This window comes from Hyposmocoma kahamanoa, unplaced genomic scaffold (genome assembly GCF_003589595.1).
Source record: "Hyposmocoma kahamanoa isolate Upper Pololo Valley unplaced genomic scaffold, ASM358959v1 190, whole genome shotgun sequence".
NCBI lineage: Eukaryota > Metazoa > Arthropoda > Insecta > Lepidoptera > Cosmopterigidae > Hyposmocoma > Hyposmocoma kahamanoa.
In genome coordinates, this window is record NW_020653718.1 from 4,595,322 (window position 1) to 4,612,820 (window position 17,499).

The 17,499-nt window shown below is 40.3% G+C and overlaps 1 protein-coding gene across 1 annotated transcript; it reads right to left on the minus strand.

Moving 5' to 3' along the window:
• Window positions 1-101: 101 nt before the first annotated feature.
• On the minus strand, window positions 102-13,069 carry LOC113226340. The gene is made up of 4 exons (XM_026458926.1): window positions 12,725-13,069; window positions 12,477-12,646; window positions 353-434; window positions 102-278 (listed from the first exon to the last, which is right to left on the minus strand). The coding sequence occupies exons 1-4, from the start codon at window positions 13,028-13,030 to the stop codon at window positions 102-104; spliced, it is 735 nt and encodes a 244-aa protein (XP_026314711.1). The 5' UTR covers window positions 13,031-13,069.
• Window positions 13,070-17,499: the final 4,430 nt, after the last annotated feature.

Genomic DNA, 17,499 nt, shown 5'->3' on the forward strand with positions numbered 1-17,499 from the left:
GGCGCCGCGCGCGCCGCCCGCGCCGCCTCGGGCTCCCAGCCTGCGGCCACTCGCGGTCAGTCCAGCGCGTGCGGGCGACGCTGCCGCCGCGCACGTGCGGGCTACGTACAGAAGCTGTGGTGCATCAGTCGGCAGTGCTCGGCGTAGTAGGTGTTGTCGAACCAGGGCGCGCTCTGCAGCAGCTGCAGGCGGTAGCAGCCGCGCGGCAGCCGCAGCGAGCAGCGCAGCCCCGCTTGCCCGCCCAGTTGGACGCAGTCGTCCGAAATGTTTATGGCTGGCTGCAAATACGTCATCGCCGCGTGTTAATTAGCCGTGTACCGTCGTAGAAACTGAAGTGCGGCATCCAACGTACCTCGTCGTCGGTGGAATTGCTGATAGTTATGGAGTAACTGTCGACGGGCATGTGCCCCTGGTACAAGTGGAATGTCGGAGGGCTGGAACGCAATACGGGCACCGACATTAATTTGATTACCGGCAGGCAACCTTGACATAATGTTCGTATTTAGGGCGCGTTCAAATTTGCCGCTGTTAAACGCGCTGCAGCCGCGCGGTGGCCGTGCGACAGTCGCGCTGCGGTCGCGGTTAGCGAGGTGTACATATTAATTTTTCAAATTAACCACGGCGGATGAAAATAAATTGAAAAATTTATAGAGAATGTAAAACAACACCCTGCAATATGGGATAGCAGTTCTGCCAGTTATTCCAATCGACTGGATAAAAAAGGCATGGAAATATAGATCCCACTTCAGTAGCGCGGCAGACGCGCGGATGAAGCGTTTCTACCAGCGGCTAATTTGAACGCGCCCTTACGGCTTACTTGCACAAAGCTCGAGATAATCATGCGAAGTAAAGCATTGTGTCCCACACTATACTAATATTTCAAAAATTGTCTGGAGTACCTGCATGTTTTATCTAGAACTCTATCTTTAAAAAAGTGTCAGAACAGGGATTACATATATGTATATATTTCGTGTGTTCTTACGTTTTGAGACAAACTTTGCCTTTCAAACGAAAATAATACTGTTAACCGACTAAAAAAAATAAGGTTCCCAATTCGGCTGTATTTTTTTAACGTATACTTTTTGTTGGCAAGAGGGTACATGCGTATCGGTCCCAGTTAAATGTGAAGAAAATATTCGACCTCTAAGGGTGGCAAAGGGGATGAAACCAGTTTCGCGCATTTCCGGTAACCGATTTCAATAAAACTCGGCAAATAGGTAGATGCATCGACATCAGGGGGTCTACTCTCGATCTCCGTCCGACATCCGTCCGAAACAATTACTGTCAAATAAGCCAAATTACTGCCAATAAAATACTTGACCAAATGAAAAGACGCGTGATGCGAATGAAGCTTCATACTGGATACTTGTCTTTTAATTTCGTCGAATATTACTTATTTGACAATAATTGTTTCGGACGGATGTCGGACGGAGATCAAGAGTAGACCCCCAGAGCCTAGTATTTTCACGAAGTTTGAGGACGTTTTTTTATTTATAAAAAAATTACAGTTATCATTTTGGAAGTTGAAACGATTGTTTTCTATTTGTATATATTTTTAAATTAATTTCTATTACTTTTCTCATCTTGAAGAGAAACAAAATATACACGCGCGATTTTAATTTCGCTACGTACCTATACCGGGAAAAAGAATCAATGGAGATTTTCCATGACATAAAATAGTTTTAAAGTAAACCGCAATTTCGTATACTACACCATAAAACGTTACAAGGAGACCGATTTTCTGAAAGATCGCCAAAGCAGTGATCGGTCGCGGTCTGTAAGCACGACTACGAACATGAAAATAATCAGAGAGCAACTTCGCCGCAATCCATATCGCAACCAGAAGAAACTCGCTGTGCAGACTAACATTTCGCGTGTTTCAGTCAGCAGAATAATGAAATACGATCTCAAGGTAAACGCCTACAGTCATAGGAAAGTTCACTTAGTAAGTGATCGCCTTTGTAAATTACGACGCGAACGTAGTCCGATGCTTCTTAAGAGACACGATGCGATAAGGAAACTCTTCACCGATGAAAAAATCTTCACGATCAAGGATAAGTTCAATCGACAGAAGAATAAAGTTTATACCAAATGCAGCAAAGATTCTTTTTCAGCACGATATGTTTCGCGTACCTATCACCCTGCGAGTGTGAGGGGATGGTGGGGAGTTAAGTTTTTTTTTGCCAACAAGACGTTAGGGTAAAAGCAAAAAATTATGATAGTGACATTTTAGAGACTGCGGTGAAACCCTTGTCTTAAACTTTATTTCACAACAAAGATTGGATTTTCCAGCAAGACTCAGCACAGGCCTATAATGCCGGGCGGTTCAGTTCTGGAGCATACTCTCCGGTCTGTCCCTTCTGAATAGAGGGACCACTCAAACCTGTGTTCGGCAGCCGGGAGTATCCGTGATAAACATCTCGTTCGCTACTCCCGCTGTCGCGCGTCGTATGGTTAATTGGAGAGTGGTAGAAGATGCGGAGACCCTGTCAGACCATTTGTATATTCGCTTCGAGGTCTCCGCGATCTCCGAACATTCGTCTCCACCCAGAGCGCTGAGTCGCTTTCCAAGCTGGGCTCGAAGTCGGCTAGACCGGGAGATGGTCACGGAAGCTGCTGTGGTGCAGCGTTGGCTCTCATGGAGTGGCAGAGGGCGCCACTGTTGACTATTTGATGGGCCGACTGTACACCGTCCTGACTGCAGTGTGCGACGCCGCCATGCCCCGGGTGCGGCGACGTCCTCTCCGGCGCCAGGTCTACTGGTGGACGGAGGAGATTGCTGAACTCCGGGCAGTCTGCATTACTGCTCGGACAGCTTATCCGAGCCGGCGTCGTCACAGCCATGCACCGGACGTGGAGAGCCAGCTGTGGGAGATCTACCGTCTGAAGAAGTCCCTGCAGCTGACATTAAGACATGTCAAAACCCGTGACAGGGATGAAATCCTGGCCGGGTTAGATCGGGATCCAGTCGTCCGTACCGTACGGCGCGGAAGAGATTACGGAGACTATGGCTCCTGATCTCCTCTGAAGGGTAGAAAGGGATCTGTTCCCAGACCACCCTGGGCACTTACCCCCGGTGATGACTCCACCCTCTTCACCCGAAGAAATCCTCCCGCAGGTCACTCCCGTGACCGAAGGAGAAATGGGAGCGGCTGTGCCGGCTTAAGGGCAAAAAGACCGCACTGGGAACTGACGACGGGAGGAGTGGTTTCGGAGACTGTTCGACGCGTGCCTACGTAGTGGGCAATTCCCGAAACAGTGGAAGCAGGGCCGACTGTGCTTGCTGCAGGAGGGTCGTCCGATTGACTCGCCCTCTGCCCTAGGCCCATTGTGCTGTTGGGCGAGACGGCCAAGCTCTTCAAGAGAATCCTCGTTAACCGTCTCGTCAGACATCTTGAAAAAGTGGGGCCGGGTCTAACAGAGCCTCAGTACGGTTTTAGGGCGGGGCGATCCACAATCGATGCTCTAGATCAGGGGTTCCCAAACTTATTTTGTGTACTGCCCACTTTGAGAACAAATTATTTAGCGCCCTCATTTTTCCACCTACTTAAAAACCACTACAACTTCAGATTAAATTATTTATTTTGAGCTATATTAGCGGAGATTAAACATTCATTCTAAACGAGACTTTGACTATAACCCGCAAGAGTTAACTTGAGACCTGAGCGCAGTAGGTAGTACACAACGGCGCTCAAGTCTGAAGTTAACTCTTACTGGCTACACCTGCCAACGAGAATGATGATTAAAACGCAACTTTGTAGTATTCAGACAGAGTATTTTTTATTCAAAATAAAACAAACAAAATCGATTCTAATATAAAAACTAATGTGAAGGATGAATCTGATGCTGTTTAATAAGTTTGTTGATATCAGGTTCCAATTTACTCAAGAACGGCCGCAAGTCACCACGTTCGGTAACATGCAAACGATTTCTGTTTTTACTAAAACCACGCACTAACACAACAAGCACTAAAACCACGTTCACACAAATATGACGATGGGAATGCTATCAAGAATCGTTGAACGATTGACTACAATCCAGGGTACAATTGCGGGATCGGTTTTTGTAGCCGAAATTCTTGGTAGCCATTTTTGAACTTGATTTTTATTTCCTCGTTCGTTGTCAATTCTATAAGTTCTTCTTCCAGCTGAGGTGATACTGCTGTGTTGACATTCGAAAACGGATCCAACACCCAGTCTGGTATTCCTAAGTTCAAAATGTCCTGGTATCGTTCGGTGATGTCAATGCGGAGGTTTTCCAAATGTTGGCAGTGATCAAACAAGTCGTCGTTACTGCAGGATACTGATAAATTCGGAAAATTGTGAAACTCACGTCTGCCCATATTCTTTTGTGGAGAAGCAGTTTGCAGTTTAGTTTCCAAGAACTCTATCACAGAGTCAAACAGGTTGTAAAATCGAGTCAGACAATTGCCTCTTGATAGCCAACGAACTTCAGTATGAAACAACAAACGGTTGAAATCTTTGTCATTAGTAAAACAAAGCTGATGAAATAATCTATCATTCAAAGAGCTTTTACGGATTTTATTGACTGCTTTGATGACATATTGCAGTGATTGAAATAGTCGTTCACTCAAATTTCTAGCAACCAAATGTTGTCTATGAATAACGCAGTGTACAGCAAGGACATCTGAAATTTTATGTTTTAAGTACGCTATGAAGCCTTTATGGCACCCTGTCATAGCCGGAGCGCCATCTGTAGCAACTGATATAATATTTTTCAAAGGAATCTCATTCTTATTACAAAACTTTTCCAATGTATTGAATATGGTTTCGCCGTTTGTATCGGTCTCTAAATTTGTAGCAAACAATAGTTCTTCACATATTTTCTCACCTTTAATAAACCTCACGTAAGACAGCAACAATGTTTCATTAGTTGGAAAAGTGGATCGAGCTGACTTGAGAATTGACTAGTCCTCAGATGATTGCACAATGATTCTTCAATGTTTTCAGCCATTTCATCAATTCGTCTTTCCACAGAATTATTACTCAAACGAATTTTTCGGATAATGTTTGCGGCCGGTTTATGAAGCACAGTAGTTATTACTTCCTTTATTGCTAGCAAAATTAACTCTTCTCCGATTGTGTGGCTTGCCTTTTTGAGCAATTAACAAAGAGATATTGTACGAAGCTCGAAGTCCGTCGTCATATTGCTTAGCAGCCGCCGAAAAGAATTTTGCTACACTTGGCTGAGTATTATGCTTCTTCTCTAAGTCTTGAAACTATGCTACATTCTTGTCATTCTTATCTGGGTGCATTTTATTCAAATGATCTTGCAGTCTTGAAGGCTTCACTGCTTCATTCGAAAATGTTTTTAGACATAGAAGGCACAAAGACGACTATGGGTTTGAGGGATTTTCAATGAATCCGAATTTAATACATTCCGCACAGTATTGCCGTCACCTCTTTTTTACTTCCGACATTGTTTTCTTTTGAGACAACGTAAGTAAGTGTTGAACTTAAGTACGGTTTATCTATTACGCGCGAAACCGCAAATGAAAATAAAACAAATATTACGTTGTTTATATAGGATTGCATAAGCGGCACGCATCGACAGGAATAAGACAAACATGCATAAACTCGTTTATCTCATTCGACTCTCAATCGTACTCAACAAGTAAGAACAAGTATTCTATGAACCAGCCGATTGATACAGGAATGCACAAATCAGGTTATTTAACAAAAACTTGTTAAAACATGACTGCCCGCGGTCTATTATCTACGAAAATTACCTATCTAGGAATACTAATAACTATTAAAATGCGAAACTGTGTCTGTTGCCTTTTTGTTTGTTTGTGTCTACTTTCATTTCGAAACGGAGCGACCGTTTGACATGATTTTTATTTTATTTATTCAATAAAACAGGACAGATATATGAACTACACGGAGAGAAATATCAAACCGAGTTAGTTTGAGCAATCTCTTAATTAATATTAGTTGATGTTCACAAGTTGTAGTCGAGAGTCGAGAGCTCAGTCGGTGTCTAAGAGTCTTCCTAGATGAAATTACAAATCTCCCCCTAAGCCTCTACACAACTCCTCGATTTTTCTTCCTGGGTCTCTTACCGCCCCCCTTTAGGCCTGCAGCGCCCACTTTGGGAAAGGCTGCTCTAGATGCCCTGAAGAGCCTCACGACAGAAGCCGTGGAAAGCGGGGAGGTGGTTATGGCTGTCTCCCACGATGTTAGAAACGCCTTCCACAGTCTACCCTTCGAGACACTAACAGAGACGCTCCGACATCATGGAGTGCCTATTATCTGAGGAAGCCATTGGAGGCGTACCTCCAGGACACGGTGACCATGTGGGAAGGAAAGGACGGGATACTTTCCAGCGGCGTGTCGGGTCCGGCGTTCCGCAGGGATCTTTACTCGGCCCTATACTATGGAAAGTTGGATTTGACAGGCTCCTTCCTGCGACGTTGGTGATCTGCTAGGCAGATGATACCGTCGTCACTGCCCGTGGTAGTACCTATAAAGAGGCCGCGCGGTTGAGCACTGTCGTGACGTCGTTGGTGGTGGACAGGATACACCTGTTGGGCTTGAGAGTCTCCCTACACAAATCGGAGACCCTCCTTTTTCATGGCCCGCGCAGAGGCCCTCCCTAGAGAGGATCACCCTATTTGGGGAGACGGTCCTAGTCAAGGCTCAGATGAAATTTCTGAGCCTTATATGGATACTGGGACTGGTAGAAGTTCAAAGCGCATTTCACTCAACTTGCCACGAAGCTGACGGGTATATTCAGAGGACCTTAATATCAGGATTTTAATACACTTGGCAACCACAACACAATATTTCAGGCTGAATGTATGGGTATAAAGTTGGCAGCAGAAAGACCTGCGCATCCTAACTGCAGCTCTAATGGGGTCATGGTCCATACAATAAACACCTTTACAATCTAGGTATTGCGGACAGCCCTCTAAGCAGGGCATGCATGGAGGGAGAGGAAACAAAGCAATGGCTTTTTAGTTTATCCTTCAGGATAATAGAATATACAGGCGTGCAAAACACTGTCTTATTACGGGTCGGTATAATAATGACTATAGCTTCAAAATGACCTGATCAGCATAGGGACTGATCGCAAAACGACCACCTGCGTTAATAATATTTCTAGTGCTTATATAGATAAAATAATTTTATAGTGGTCTCAAACTTTTGGCATTATAATCTGCTACAGCAGTTACACATCCTTTTACAGTAAAATCTAATTAGGTGCCGTTGGCTAAAATTATTATAAATTAGCACATAGCATTATTTTTATAAGCAATAGTGTTATTTTGTAAGCAGTAGAGCTCCTTGTGAAAGAGTTCGTCCAGGGAAGTACTGCCACCTTACCTATTTCTGCCGCCAAGCAGTAAAGTTAGCATTACTGTGTTCCGCTTTTGAAGGGTAAGGGTGCTGGTGAAATGACAGGTTCATGGAACTTGTCAACTTATTTCTCAGGGTGACGGGCGCAGTGGCAGTCAGATCTTTGCAATTTGAAGATCTGAGTGGCACTGCAACTGTTATGGACAGGCGTCTAGCCTACCATCAGGCGCACGACTTGTTCCGTCACTTGATATCATAAAAAAGAATATACATTTTATTTTTATAAGTATAATTTATGTGCAAGATTGACACGCAGAGTATAGATAAGTAGATGTACCTGTCCTAAATACATCACAGCTCTTGTAGAATAGTGTTTTTTTTTTCACTTATGACACAGCTGTATTCAGAATGTACATTTTAATGTGAAAACGACACCACGATATACGCTGATTAATTATGTCAGCATTGAACCAGTACACGATTTGGCAGAAGATATTTTTGTTTTTTAAACTGATCAATCTACACTACCTCAAATAACATAACAAACTAACAATGGAACTATAATGTACATGGCATATACAGGGTGTCCCAAAACTCAACGATGACCTGGGAACAGGATGTTGCGTAGTTTGTAACAGCCCAGAAAAAAAATATTTAAAAAATCGGAGACTTTTTTTGTGATATAAGCATTTTTCGAAAAATGTTGAAAATGTACGTTCTGTACACCATTTTTAAGTACTTCAATTACAAATTTGCTAATTTTGATGTTCTGGTTTTTGTAATGGTAACCCAAACAGCCCAGCTAATGAACACAATGTCAAAGAAAGCCCAAATTGCTAGTCTCACCACAAAAAAATACTGTATTTAATTGTTTTCTTGAAATTTTGAGCAGATTTTTTTTCAAGGTAACTTTGACACCCCATACTGTAAAAAAATGTATCTGGACTACCATGGCAACATGATCTTGGTTTTTCTAAAAAGGAACCAATTTAGAAAGGTTACCTTTTCTGAGCGAAAATGGTTTTCAGTGCCTCCTAGGTTAATTTAAGTTTCAGATTCATGTGGTCGTAGTTACTGGTAATTATGATTGAGTATTATGGTATTGGTATTGGTGCAACGGGCTAGTTTCCGCAACTCGACGTCGAGGCGCCTATTTTGCGTGTGGTGGGTGCAGGGTCCTACTCGTGCCACCCAAGCTCCTCCAGGAATCTCAGCAGCCTCTTCGGTTTTCTGAAGACTTCGGGGAGCGACCTCGGCACTCCAAGGTACTTTGCCCTGTAGTTGGCCACACCGGAGCACTCTAGTAGGATGTGTGCGGCCGTTTCCTCCCCCTCCATGCACGCTCTGCATAGAGGACTGTCCGTGATACCTAAATTGAAAAGGTGTTTATTGTATGGACCATGACCCGTTAGAGCGGCAGATAGAGTGCGCAGCTCTTGTCTTTCAAGTTTGATTAATTTACGAGATAGACTGGCGTTGAGCGTTGGGAGTGCTTCCCGAGCCTATCTACAAACCGTAAGGGTTGTCCATATGTTATTATGAGAAGATTTTGTACCTTTGAGTATAGTTGTTCTTGACCATTGGTTGGGGAGGGACACTATGGGTTCTGGCCCTACAGCATCCGTCTCCGACCCTTTTCTAGCTAGTTCGTCTGCTGCGTCGTTGCCACGTGAGCCGCTGTGTCCTTTAATCCACTGTAGAATTTCGTGGTTGTGTGTACATACCTCTATGAGTGCTTGATGGCATTCATATATAAGCCCTGAGTTAATGTCATAGCTGCTCAGCGCTTGAAGTACTGACATGCTGTCAGAGAGTATTCGAATGGAGTGATTCTTTACTCTTCTCGCTATTATTGCTTCTGCTGCCAACTTCATACCCATACATTCAGCCTGGAATACTGTGTTGTGGTCACCAAGCGGTGTTGATATTCTGATGTTGATGTCTTCTGAGAACACCCCTGTACCTGTTCCTGAGTTTGTTTTTGATCCGTCAGTGAATACGCGGACCTCTCTGAGGTTTAGTCCTTCGTTGGGATCTTCAAACAATTGTATCCTGTATTTTTTGTCAAAAATGTATTGTTTTGGGATCCTATCCACAGTCGCCTCCAGTAGCGGTTCCTCTTTGACTATCTTGTAAAGGATTTCTGTATGTGGGGTCCTCATGTGCTTCCACAGGCCGGCTCTCTTTAGTCGCACTGCTGTTGACGCCGCTTCCTGTCTGATAAACAGTGGGAGGGGTCGCATGTCCAGCATCGCTTCGAGCGCCGCAGTTGGAGTTGTCCTCATGCAGCCGGTCGTCGCCATGCATGCTAGCCTTTGGAATTTGTCCAACTTGTCAGTTGCAGTCGTCAGCTTGGTTCGTGGCCACCAGGCTATCGCACCGTAACTAATCATAGGTCTTATCACCGTTGTGTAAAGCCATAGTGTTATCTTGGGTGAAAGTCCCCATTGTTTACCTACCATTCTACGGCATTGCCAGAAGGTGATAGTAGCTTTTTTAATTTTGTTGTCCAGGTGTTTGTTCCAGTTCAACTTGTTGTCCAGAATTACTCCCTACCTGGGACATCGGTTGATAATTGTATTTCTGTTCTAAAGAGTTTGGGTAGTAGGTAGTTACCCAGTAATCTTTTGTTTGTAAACATTACTAGTTCTGTTTTTGTTGGGTTAACTGTTAGTTCATGTGCTCTACACCATCTTTCCACAATCCGGAGTGCAGCTTGTGTGATGTCACAGAGTGTACTGGCATAATTGCCTGTTATCAGTATGGCTATGTCATCAGCATAGCCTATTGTATAGAAGTGTTCTTTGTTAAGGTTGGTGATGAGATCATTTAAATTTATGATTGAGTAAGTATGATTGAGTGAGGCAAACAGTCTCAAATTTCCACATTTCTCGATTCCTATATCTATAGGAATTTAAATAAAAGTATTGAATAAATTATTATAATTTTATTACAGACTACAGCGAGTGCTCTAACTGTTTTCCACCGGCATCAATACTTGCACGGCAACGCCTTAAAAATGACCTTTTCACCAATCGTGCATATCGTCGTAAATTTATCTATTGTACAACTTCCGTGATTCTTCGTCGTAATTCGGCAACGTTTGATCCGAATCCGATGATTTCCATAAACTTTTTCTTTCAGACAGCCCCAGTAAAAAAAAGTCTAGGGGGTTCAAGTCTGGAGAACGGGGTGGCCACAAAATTGGACCAAGGCGCCCTATCCATCGACCTGCGTACTCTTCATTCAGATATTCTCTCACTGGACGGGCATAATGAGCAGGACGCCTGTCATGTTGATACCACATTTCCCACAATATGCACGTCTTGCAGTAAATCTGACAGATGGTTTTGTAGAAAGTCCAGATAAGTTGCACCATTTAAGGTTTCTGGCAATTTGAATGGCCCAATAACTTGGCCATTCAATATACCCTTCCACAAGGTTATTTTAAATTGATACTGTGAATTATCTTCCCGCATTAAATGTGGATGTTTCCACACTCCAACTGTGTAAATTGTGAAGATTAAGATAACCGTCCTTTTTGCACGTTGTTTTGGTAATTTTTTTGCACACGGTGCACGTGGTAAGGATGGAATCTGTTGCGCTGCAGAACACGATGTGCACTGCTTTTTGGCACTCCCGTTTTTTCTTCTATGACGCGAACTGAAATGCTCGCGTCAGTGTTGATTTCTCGTAAAACCTCCTCATCGTAATCCATCGAAGGCCTTCCTGTACTTCTCTAGCCACCAGGTAAACGACCTTCCGATAACAATCGGTGGACATTTATGAATATTCGATAGCCTGGATATTGTTCAAGATTCGGGTATCTCTTGCGATATAATCTGCTGGCAGCATAAGCATTGCATCTGCCTTCTCCACAAATCAAATGCATGTTAGCGTATTCTAACCCTGTGTATGGAGATGGCATAGTGTACAAAACTCTGAACAACTTGCACCACAACACAATAACTATGTTCAGAAGAAAGCCAGGTTAGTTCAGTTTCCGAATCACAGGACAATCAAGTCCAAAATTACACAGCCAAAGTCACGAAGTAATCAGAAACCGTTGTGAAATAGCCGAGTCATTAGACACCCGAATGCATGACAGGCACAACACCGAATAAAAACAATTACAAGAAATTTCAAAAATATCATGTTGCTACCTGCAGATAAATAGGTATAACTGTCTCGCTCGCACATTTAAATTATTTTACTGCCATCTTTTTGTATTAATTCAAGGTACGGTGGTTTATGTTAAAAATTATTAAAATTACAATTTATGTATTTTCTTGTTGTCACATTTTTCACCTAAATGTCGTCTCAAGTTAGCATTAGCATTGCCGGTCTATTCTCGCTGCAAACTTAATGGTGTATATCTCCCTCATACGTATTACAAGGATGTGAAACCTAAATTAACCATAGAGACACTGAAAGCCATTTTCACTTAGAAAAGGTAACCTTTTTAAATTGGCCCCTTTTTAGAAAAACCAAGATTATTTTTTTCCAAGAAGCATGACTTAGAAGGTTTTATACCATTTTAGAATTTTGATTAGTCACACCAACTTTTGTAACAAGTTGCCATGATAGTCGAGGTACATTTTTTTTTACAGTATAGGGTGTCAAAGTTACCCTGAAAAATCTACTGAAAATTAAAAAAAAATTACATACAAAATTTTTTTGTGCTGAAACTTTAACAATTCGGGCTTTCTTTGGCATTGTGTTCATTAGCGGGGCTATTTAGGTTACCGTTACAAACACTAGAACAGCAAAATTAGCAAATTTGTAATTGTAGTACTTAAAAATGGTGTACAGAGCGTACATTTTCAACATTTTTCATTAAAATGCTTATATCACAAAAAAAGACTCCGATTTACAAAAAAAAAAATTTTCTGGGTCATTACAAACTAGACAACATCCTGTTCCCAGGTTATTATTGAGATTTGGGACACCTGTATATAGTTATAATATCCACATGCATTAAACATCATTATGTTTGTATTATGAATTTTTTATTTAAAGTGTAAATGTTTGGTTAAGCTTTTGATAGACTACTATAATACCAATAGAAATGAAGATATTTAATGGTTTTTCTAATTACAAATCTATACCTATAAAAAAATCATAAAATAAAATGTTATGTTTAGAAATATTACTCACTCAGTTCCCAAATTATGAAAGAACAAAGATCCATTACAGAAATATTCTGGGCCTGTAATATTGGCATTATCAACAAAGTAATAGGCATTGTAGGGCTCCCCCACCAGCCATTTGTTCTCCAGGCGGTAGCAACCTCGGTACCACAGGTACATTTGAGTAGTGACACAGATCTGCAAGAAGCGTCTACATGTAAAAAGAATATTACGAAACCAAGATTATTAGTTGACGACGCCGAAAGTATCACTTACGCGGGAACAATTCCCATTTCGGATAGGAAACAAGACAGAAGAATGTCTTGTAGACTTGCTTTTCTCGGTTTTACTGCTAAAAATGCAACTGCTTGGCGAGACGTTAGTAAGGGTGCCCACTGCAAGATCCCATTTGGTTTCCTCATCGGCGACGGGTGCGCAATATGTGACATTATAACTGCCGGGAATGTCGGTCCTCTGTATCGAGACGTTCTTCCCGGAGCCGCTGACGCATTCCCAGGAGTGACCTAACTCGGCACTGCTCTCACTCAGCAGCACCAGCGTCAAAACCATGATCGCGAACATCTTGAATGTATTGTTTTTTTACACGAACACATAACACAGTGAGACCTTGCGATCTATATAGTAAAACTTTTAGATATTATCACAATTCTATCAATTTTAAAGCTAAGTATTTATGATTTTAAACAAAGCTTAAATAGAACTGAGTAAAATAGATAAAAAAATAAAAATTCAACAAAAACACCCAACGACACGTCTAGTTTTTTTTTTTTCTAGTGTGTAGTGTTGTCATTTCAAACAATAATCCTACTATCGATAGTTGAGACGAGTTTTAGTATAATTTATAATAATAATATTTTCACATAGGTTGACTAACACTAAAAATTGCCTCGGTGGCTGAACGGTTACCATGCTGGACTTGCCACGCAGAGATCTCGGGAACGATCCCTAGGTCGGGAAAAATATTTGTATAGCCCACATCCATTTCTCTCGTGTGTCTGGGTGTAATTTGTGGTTGTCTATGTGTATGTCCATGGTACCCGCGATACAGGGTGTTTTCTAGTGCTCATAAGTTAAAAAAAATTACCTATTGTTGCTATATAGAAATATTCACAAAATTGCGTCTAATTGCATTTAATCAATACTATAGATTTCACTTTGACAATGTTTGTGTATGTGCTACTTAAAAATTTAACTACCTTGGAAGGTAATTACCATATTAGTATAATGTATTCTTTGGCAAATACTGTTTATCAAACCATCGACATTCATAATAGGATTCTACCCAGGTAAATACCCAAAATGGGAAAATACCCGGGAATATTCCCATTGAATCCACTCGATGTATACTTGTTCGGATATTTGTTTTTCGAAAAAAACAAATTTACTCGATTTAGATCTCGAAAAAAAAAAGTTTCATTCCCTAAATTGATACTTTTGGTAACCACGGGTAGTAAGTAAGTAAGTAGTAAGATTTAAAACATTGATAGAATTATTTATACGCAAACAATGCCATCGAACTATCGGCAAAAACTAATAGTCAAACTGTTGTAAAGGAAACAATTTTATCAATATTGTTATAAATACTAGCGTTTAAGGTTTTTTTTTTCCATCCTCTGAGGTTTAAGGTCAACTATCGATAGATTTACAGCATTGTTTCTTGAATGCATGTAGCATTGACATTTGTTAAATTTAATTTCATGACCTTGGATTCGAGTACTTCAGTCGAAATTTTAGTGATTAGTGTTAGGTCATGGAAAAATTTCCTTTTTTTTTAAATCATATTTTTCAGAAAAATGAATATTTTTCCTACGCGCTTCCTTTACCGCGAACATTCACTTGTAATGTAACGTTCAAAAGTAAGCATTATAGGCGGTTAGGGAGCAGAGCCAAGCATTCGTTGGGCAACACTTGTAACCAATGATGTTATATAGATGCGCAATCTGCGCCTCCAAACGGTACCCACCCACGGCACTGTTGCCTGCAGGCAACAGACTAGAAATGTAATACTAATTCCAATTTTATAGAATAGGTATGTTAGAAAATATTGAAAAATATTTTAAAAAGTATGTATAGCTGCTCAGGTTAAGTTTCACAGCGACAAAATTAGACAATCATTAAATAAATCTAAAACTACTTGGAGCATAATAAATGAAGAGTCAGGCAGGGTTAAAGAACACGATAGAGGTATAGTTTTAAAATTCGACGGTAAACTTATAAAATCTAACGACAAGGTAACGCAAGCTTTTGAATCGTTCTTTTCGGAAATTGCTGTGAACACTACAGAATCATCAAATTCCTCCCCTTTTCTTGTTATTGATCTCCTGAAGGAAAATGTTAACGTTTGTGGCGGTTTATTTAATTTCCGTCATGGTAATCCACAAGACATCAAAGCTTTTAAATCAATACATGTTAAAAAAACTGAAGATTTTTGGGGCATATCAACTAAAGTTATAGACTTAGTTATTGATCTAATTTCCCCACATTTAGCTGTAGCTTTCAATCGGTGCGTTGACGAAGGTGTTTTTCCAGATTTCATGAAATACAGCAAGGTTATTCCCTTATTCAAAGGCCTATAGTTGCTAGGAAAGTTGACCCTAGCAACTATAGGCCCATTTGAATTTTACCAGCTTTAAGTAAAATATTCGAAAAGGTTATGCTGACTCAATTGCTGTCCTATTTCGGTAGGAATCACATTTTTCATAGTGAACAATACTGATTTCCTAGTGGTAGATCGACTAGTGATGCGGGGGTGCGTTACTAAAACACGGTGTGGCGTTACTAAAACACTTCTTTGATCCTTGGGAAAGGTCCCAGAACGCTAAATGGTGTTTTCTGTGACCTCTCAAAGGCATTTGATTGTGTTGACTATATTACTCTTATTAGGAAGCTGAAATATTAGGTACGGTGTAAATGGCAAAGCGTCTTGCCTCGTCATATTATCTCAACGGTAGAATACAGAAAGTAGACATAAATGGAGTGACTTCTTTGCTTTGGGTTCTCCGGTAAAAATGAATGTTGCGCAGTGCTCAATACTCGGACCTTTCTTATTTCAGGCGATGAGGTGCCCAAAATTGCTTAAATATGGTGTTTTTGTGTAAGTTTTTAGGCGATAACATAGCACGTGGAACTTCAAGAATAGTACATCCTGTAACACGTATCTTGAAGTGTAGCTTGAAATTCTTAGAATATTGCTTATTGTCATAGGTAATACAAAAATATAAATAAATATTTTTTGATATATTTTTCTCAGGCAAATCAAACTTGCTTACTACCAAATTTGGTAAGCTATATAAGTCTGCAGTGGTCTGAATTTAGTAGTTTTTATAAATTTGTGTAGGGGAACACCAAATTATAATCTTGATACTTGACTAAAATGATTCAATTACTTGTTATTGTTACATACTTATATTGAGTATTGATTGTGTCCTTATCTTACTGATGTATAAATAAGAATAAAGTATACATATATATGTATATACTGTGTTAAATGGGACCATTGTTTACCACTGATGTATCGTTAACAATAAAAGACAAGTTTTTAAACAATTTCGATTTATTTGTTTTTTTTTTCATTGTCAAATTACGAAATTTGTTCTTCATCGCTTGACAAGTCGGATTCTAAATATTCTATGCCTTCAAATTTATCGTCGTCGCTCACAATCTCACTGTGGTCACTGTCGAAATCCCGAACATTTATGACAAAAGAAATTGTATCGTCGTCCAGTAATCTATCTGTTTCTTGATGTTTCTCTTCGAACCGTTTCACTTGATTTACATATTTTATCCAATCATCTTTAGTTACTGATGAAAAAGGTTCTTCAATTTTTGTGATCATTTCGTTTGTAGTACTTTTTATATTCTTTTTAGCAATTTTTCTTTTTACCTGGCTCCATACCATTTCAATAGGGTTTAAGTGACAATGATATGGTGGTAGCTAGGTAGATATGGCTCATGGCCGTGTTCTTTAAACAATTCATCAATTAAATAAATTGGGTCAGGTTTATACCTTTTCCCTAAACACAACAGTTCTTTTTTGGTGAATTCATTTGACCATGGAATACTGTTTGTAGTTAACCAGTCTCTTATTTCTTCTTTTCGTGAACTGGTGACTGGGGATTTGTTTATCTGGACGCTGTAATAACTAGCATTGTCAAAGACTATTATGCTTGGTGACTCCAGGTTGGGTAGCAATTTTTCTGTAACCCACTTTGAAAAATTTTCTGCGTTCATATCGTTATGATAATCTTCGTGTTTCGACTTTGTGCTAAAAACTTGTAGGGCGTTGTTTACAAAACCATTTTCTGTGCCAGCGTGAACTATAATGAATCGTTTGCCCTTTGAGATGTTTGAAATCATTTTAGAAGTAGATGGCCCTTGCCTATTTTTTTTGGGCTTGTAATTCAAATGTACATAAGTTTCATCTACATACACAATAGGTTTTGTAGATTCCACAGGCTCATTTTTTAATGCCAAAATTTTTCTTATGTACCGATGGCTCCAAGCAGCCACTTCATCTTTTTCCATGAGTACAGTCCATTCTTCAGTATTCTTTGTGAATTCATAGCCCATATTCAATAAAATTCGCCTTAATGTTTCCCGACAACCATCAAACTGGATAGCGTCATTTAATTCTAGTAACAATTTTTTAAGTGTTGGCACTTCTTTTTTGGTCAAATAATATTCATCTATTTTATTTCTAATAGCACTTTGATCAAAATTATCAATGTTGAGTTTAGTAGCCCGCGATGCGCGCTTTTTTTCAGGAGTTCTCCAAATACCCTGATTGCACTGACCTTCTTTCTTGATCACCCTAAGAGTTTGTTCACTTATGCCTGTAAAGAAAAAAAAAGGGATTTAATGAATTAATATTATGAGATTTTAGTTACACATGTAACTCAAAAAAATTTATAAAATACGCTTACCACTCATTAAAGCGATGTTCTTTCGCTGGAGGTTTAAACTTCTAAATCACTTAGATTTTGAAGAGCATTCTGCAAAAGAGGCTTGATCGTCGCTTATTCCACCTGGAA

What these genes read in the sequence shown, in the direction of transcription:
- LOC113226340 (XM_026458926.1), bottom strand. Translation starts at nt 13,030, where the DNA reads ATGTTCGCGATCATGGTTTTGACGCTGGTGCTGCTGAGTGAGAGCAGT. An exon ending in TTTCATAATTTGGGAACTGA is followed by an intron (nt 435 to 12,476) that starts GTGAGTAATATT and finishes ATTGCGTTCCAG; the next exon opens with CCCTCCGACATTCCACTTGT. An exon ending in GCAATTCCACCGACGACGAG is followed by an intron (nt 279 to 352) that starts GTACGTTGGATG and finishes ACGTATTTGCAG; the next exon opens with CCAGCCATAAACATTTCGGA.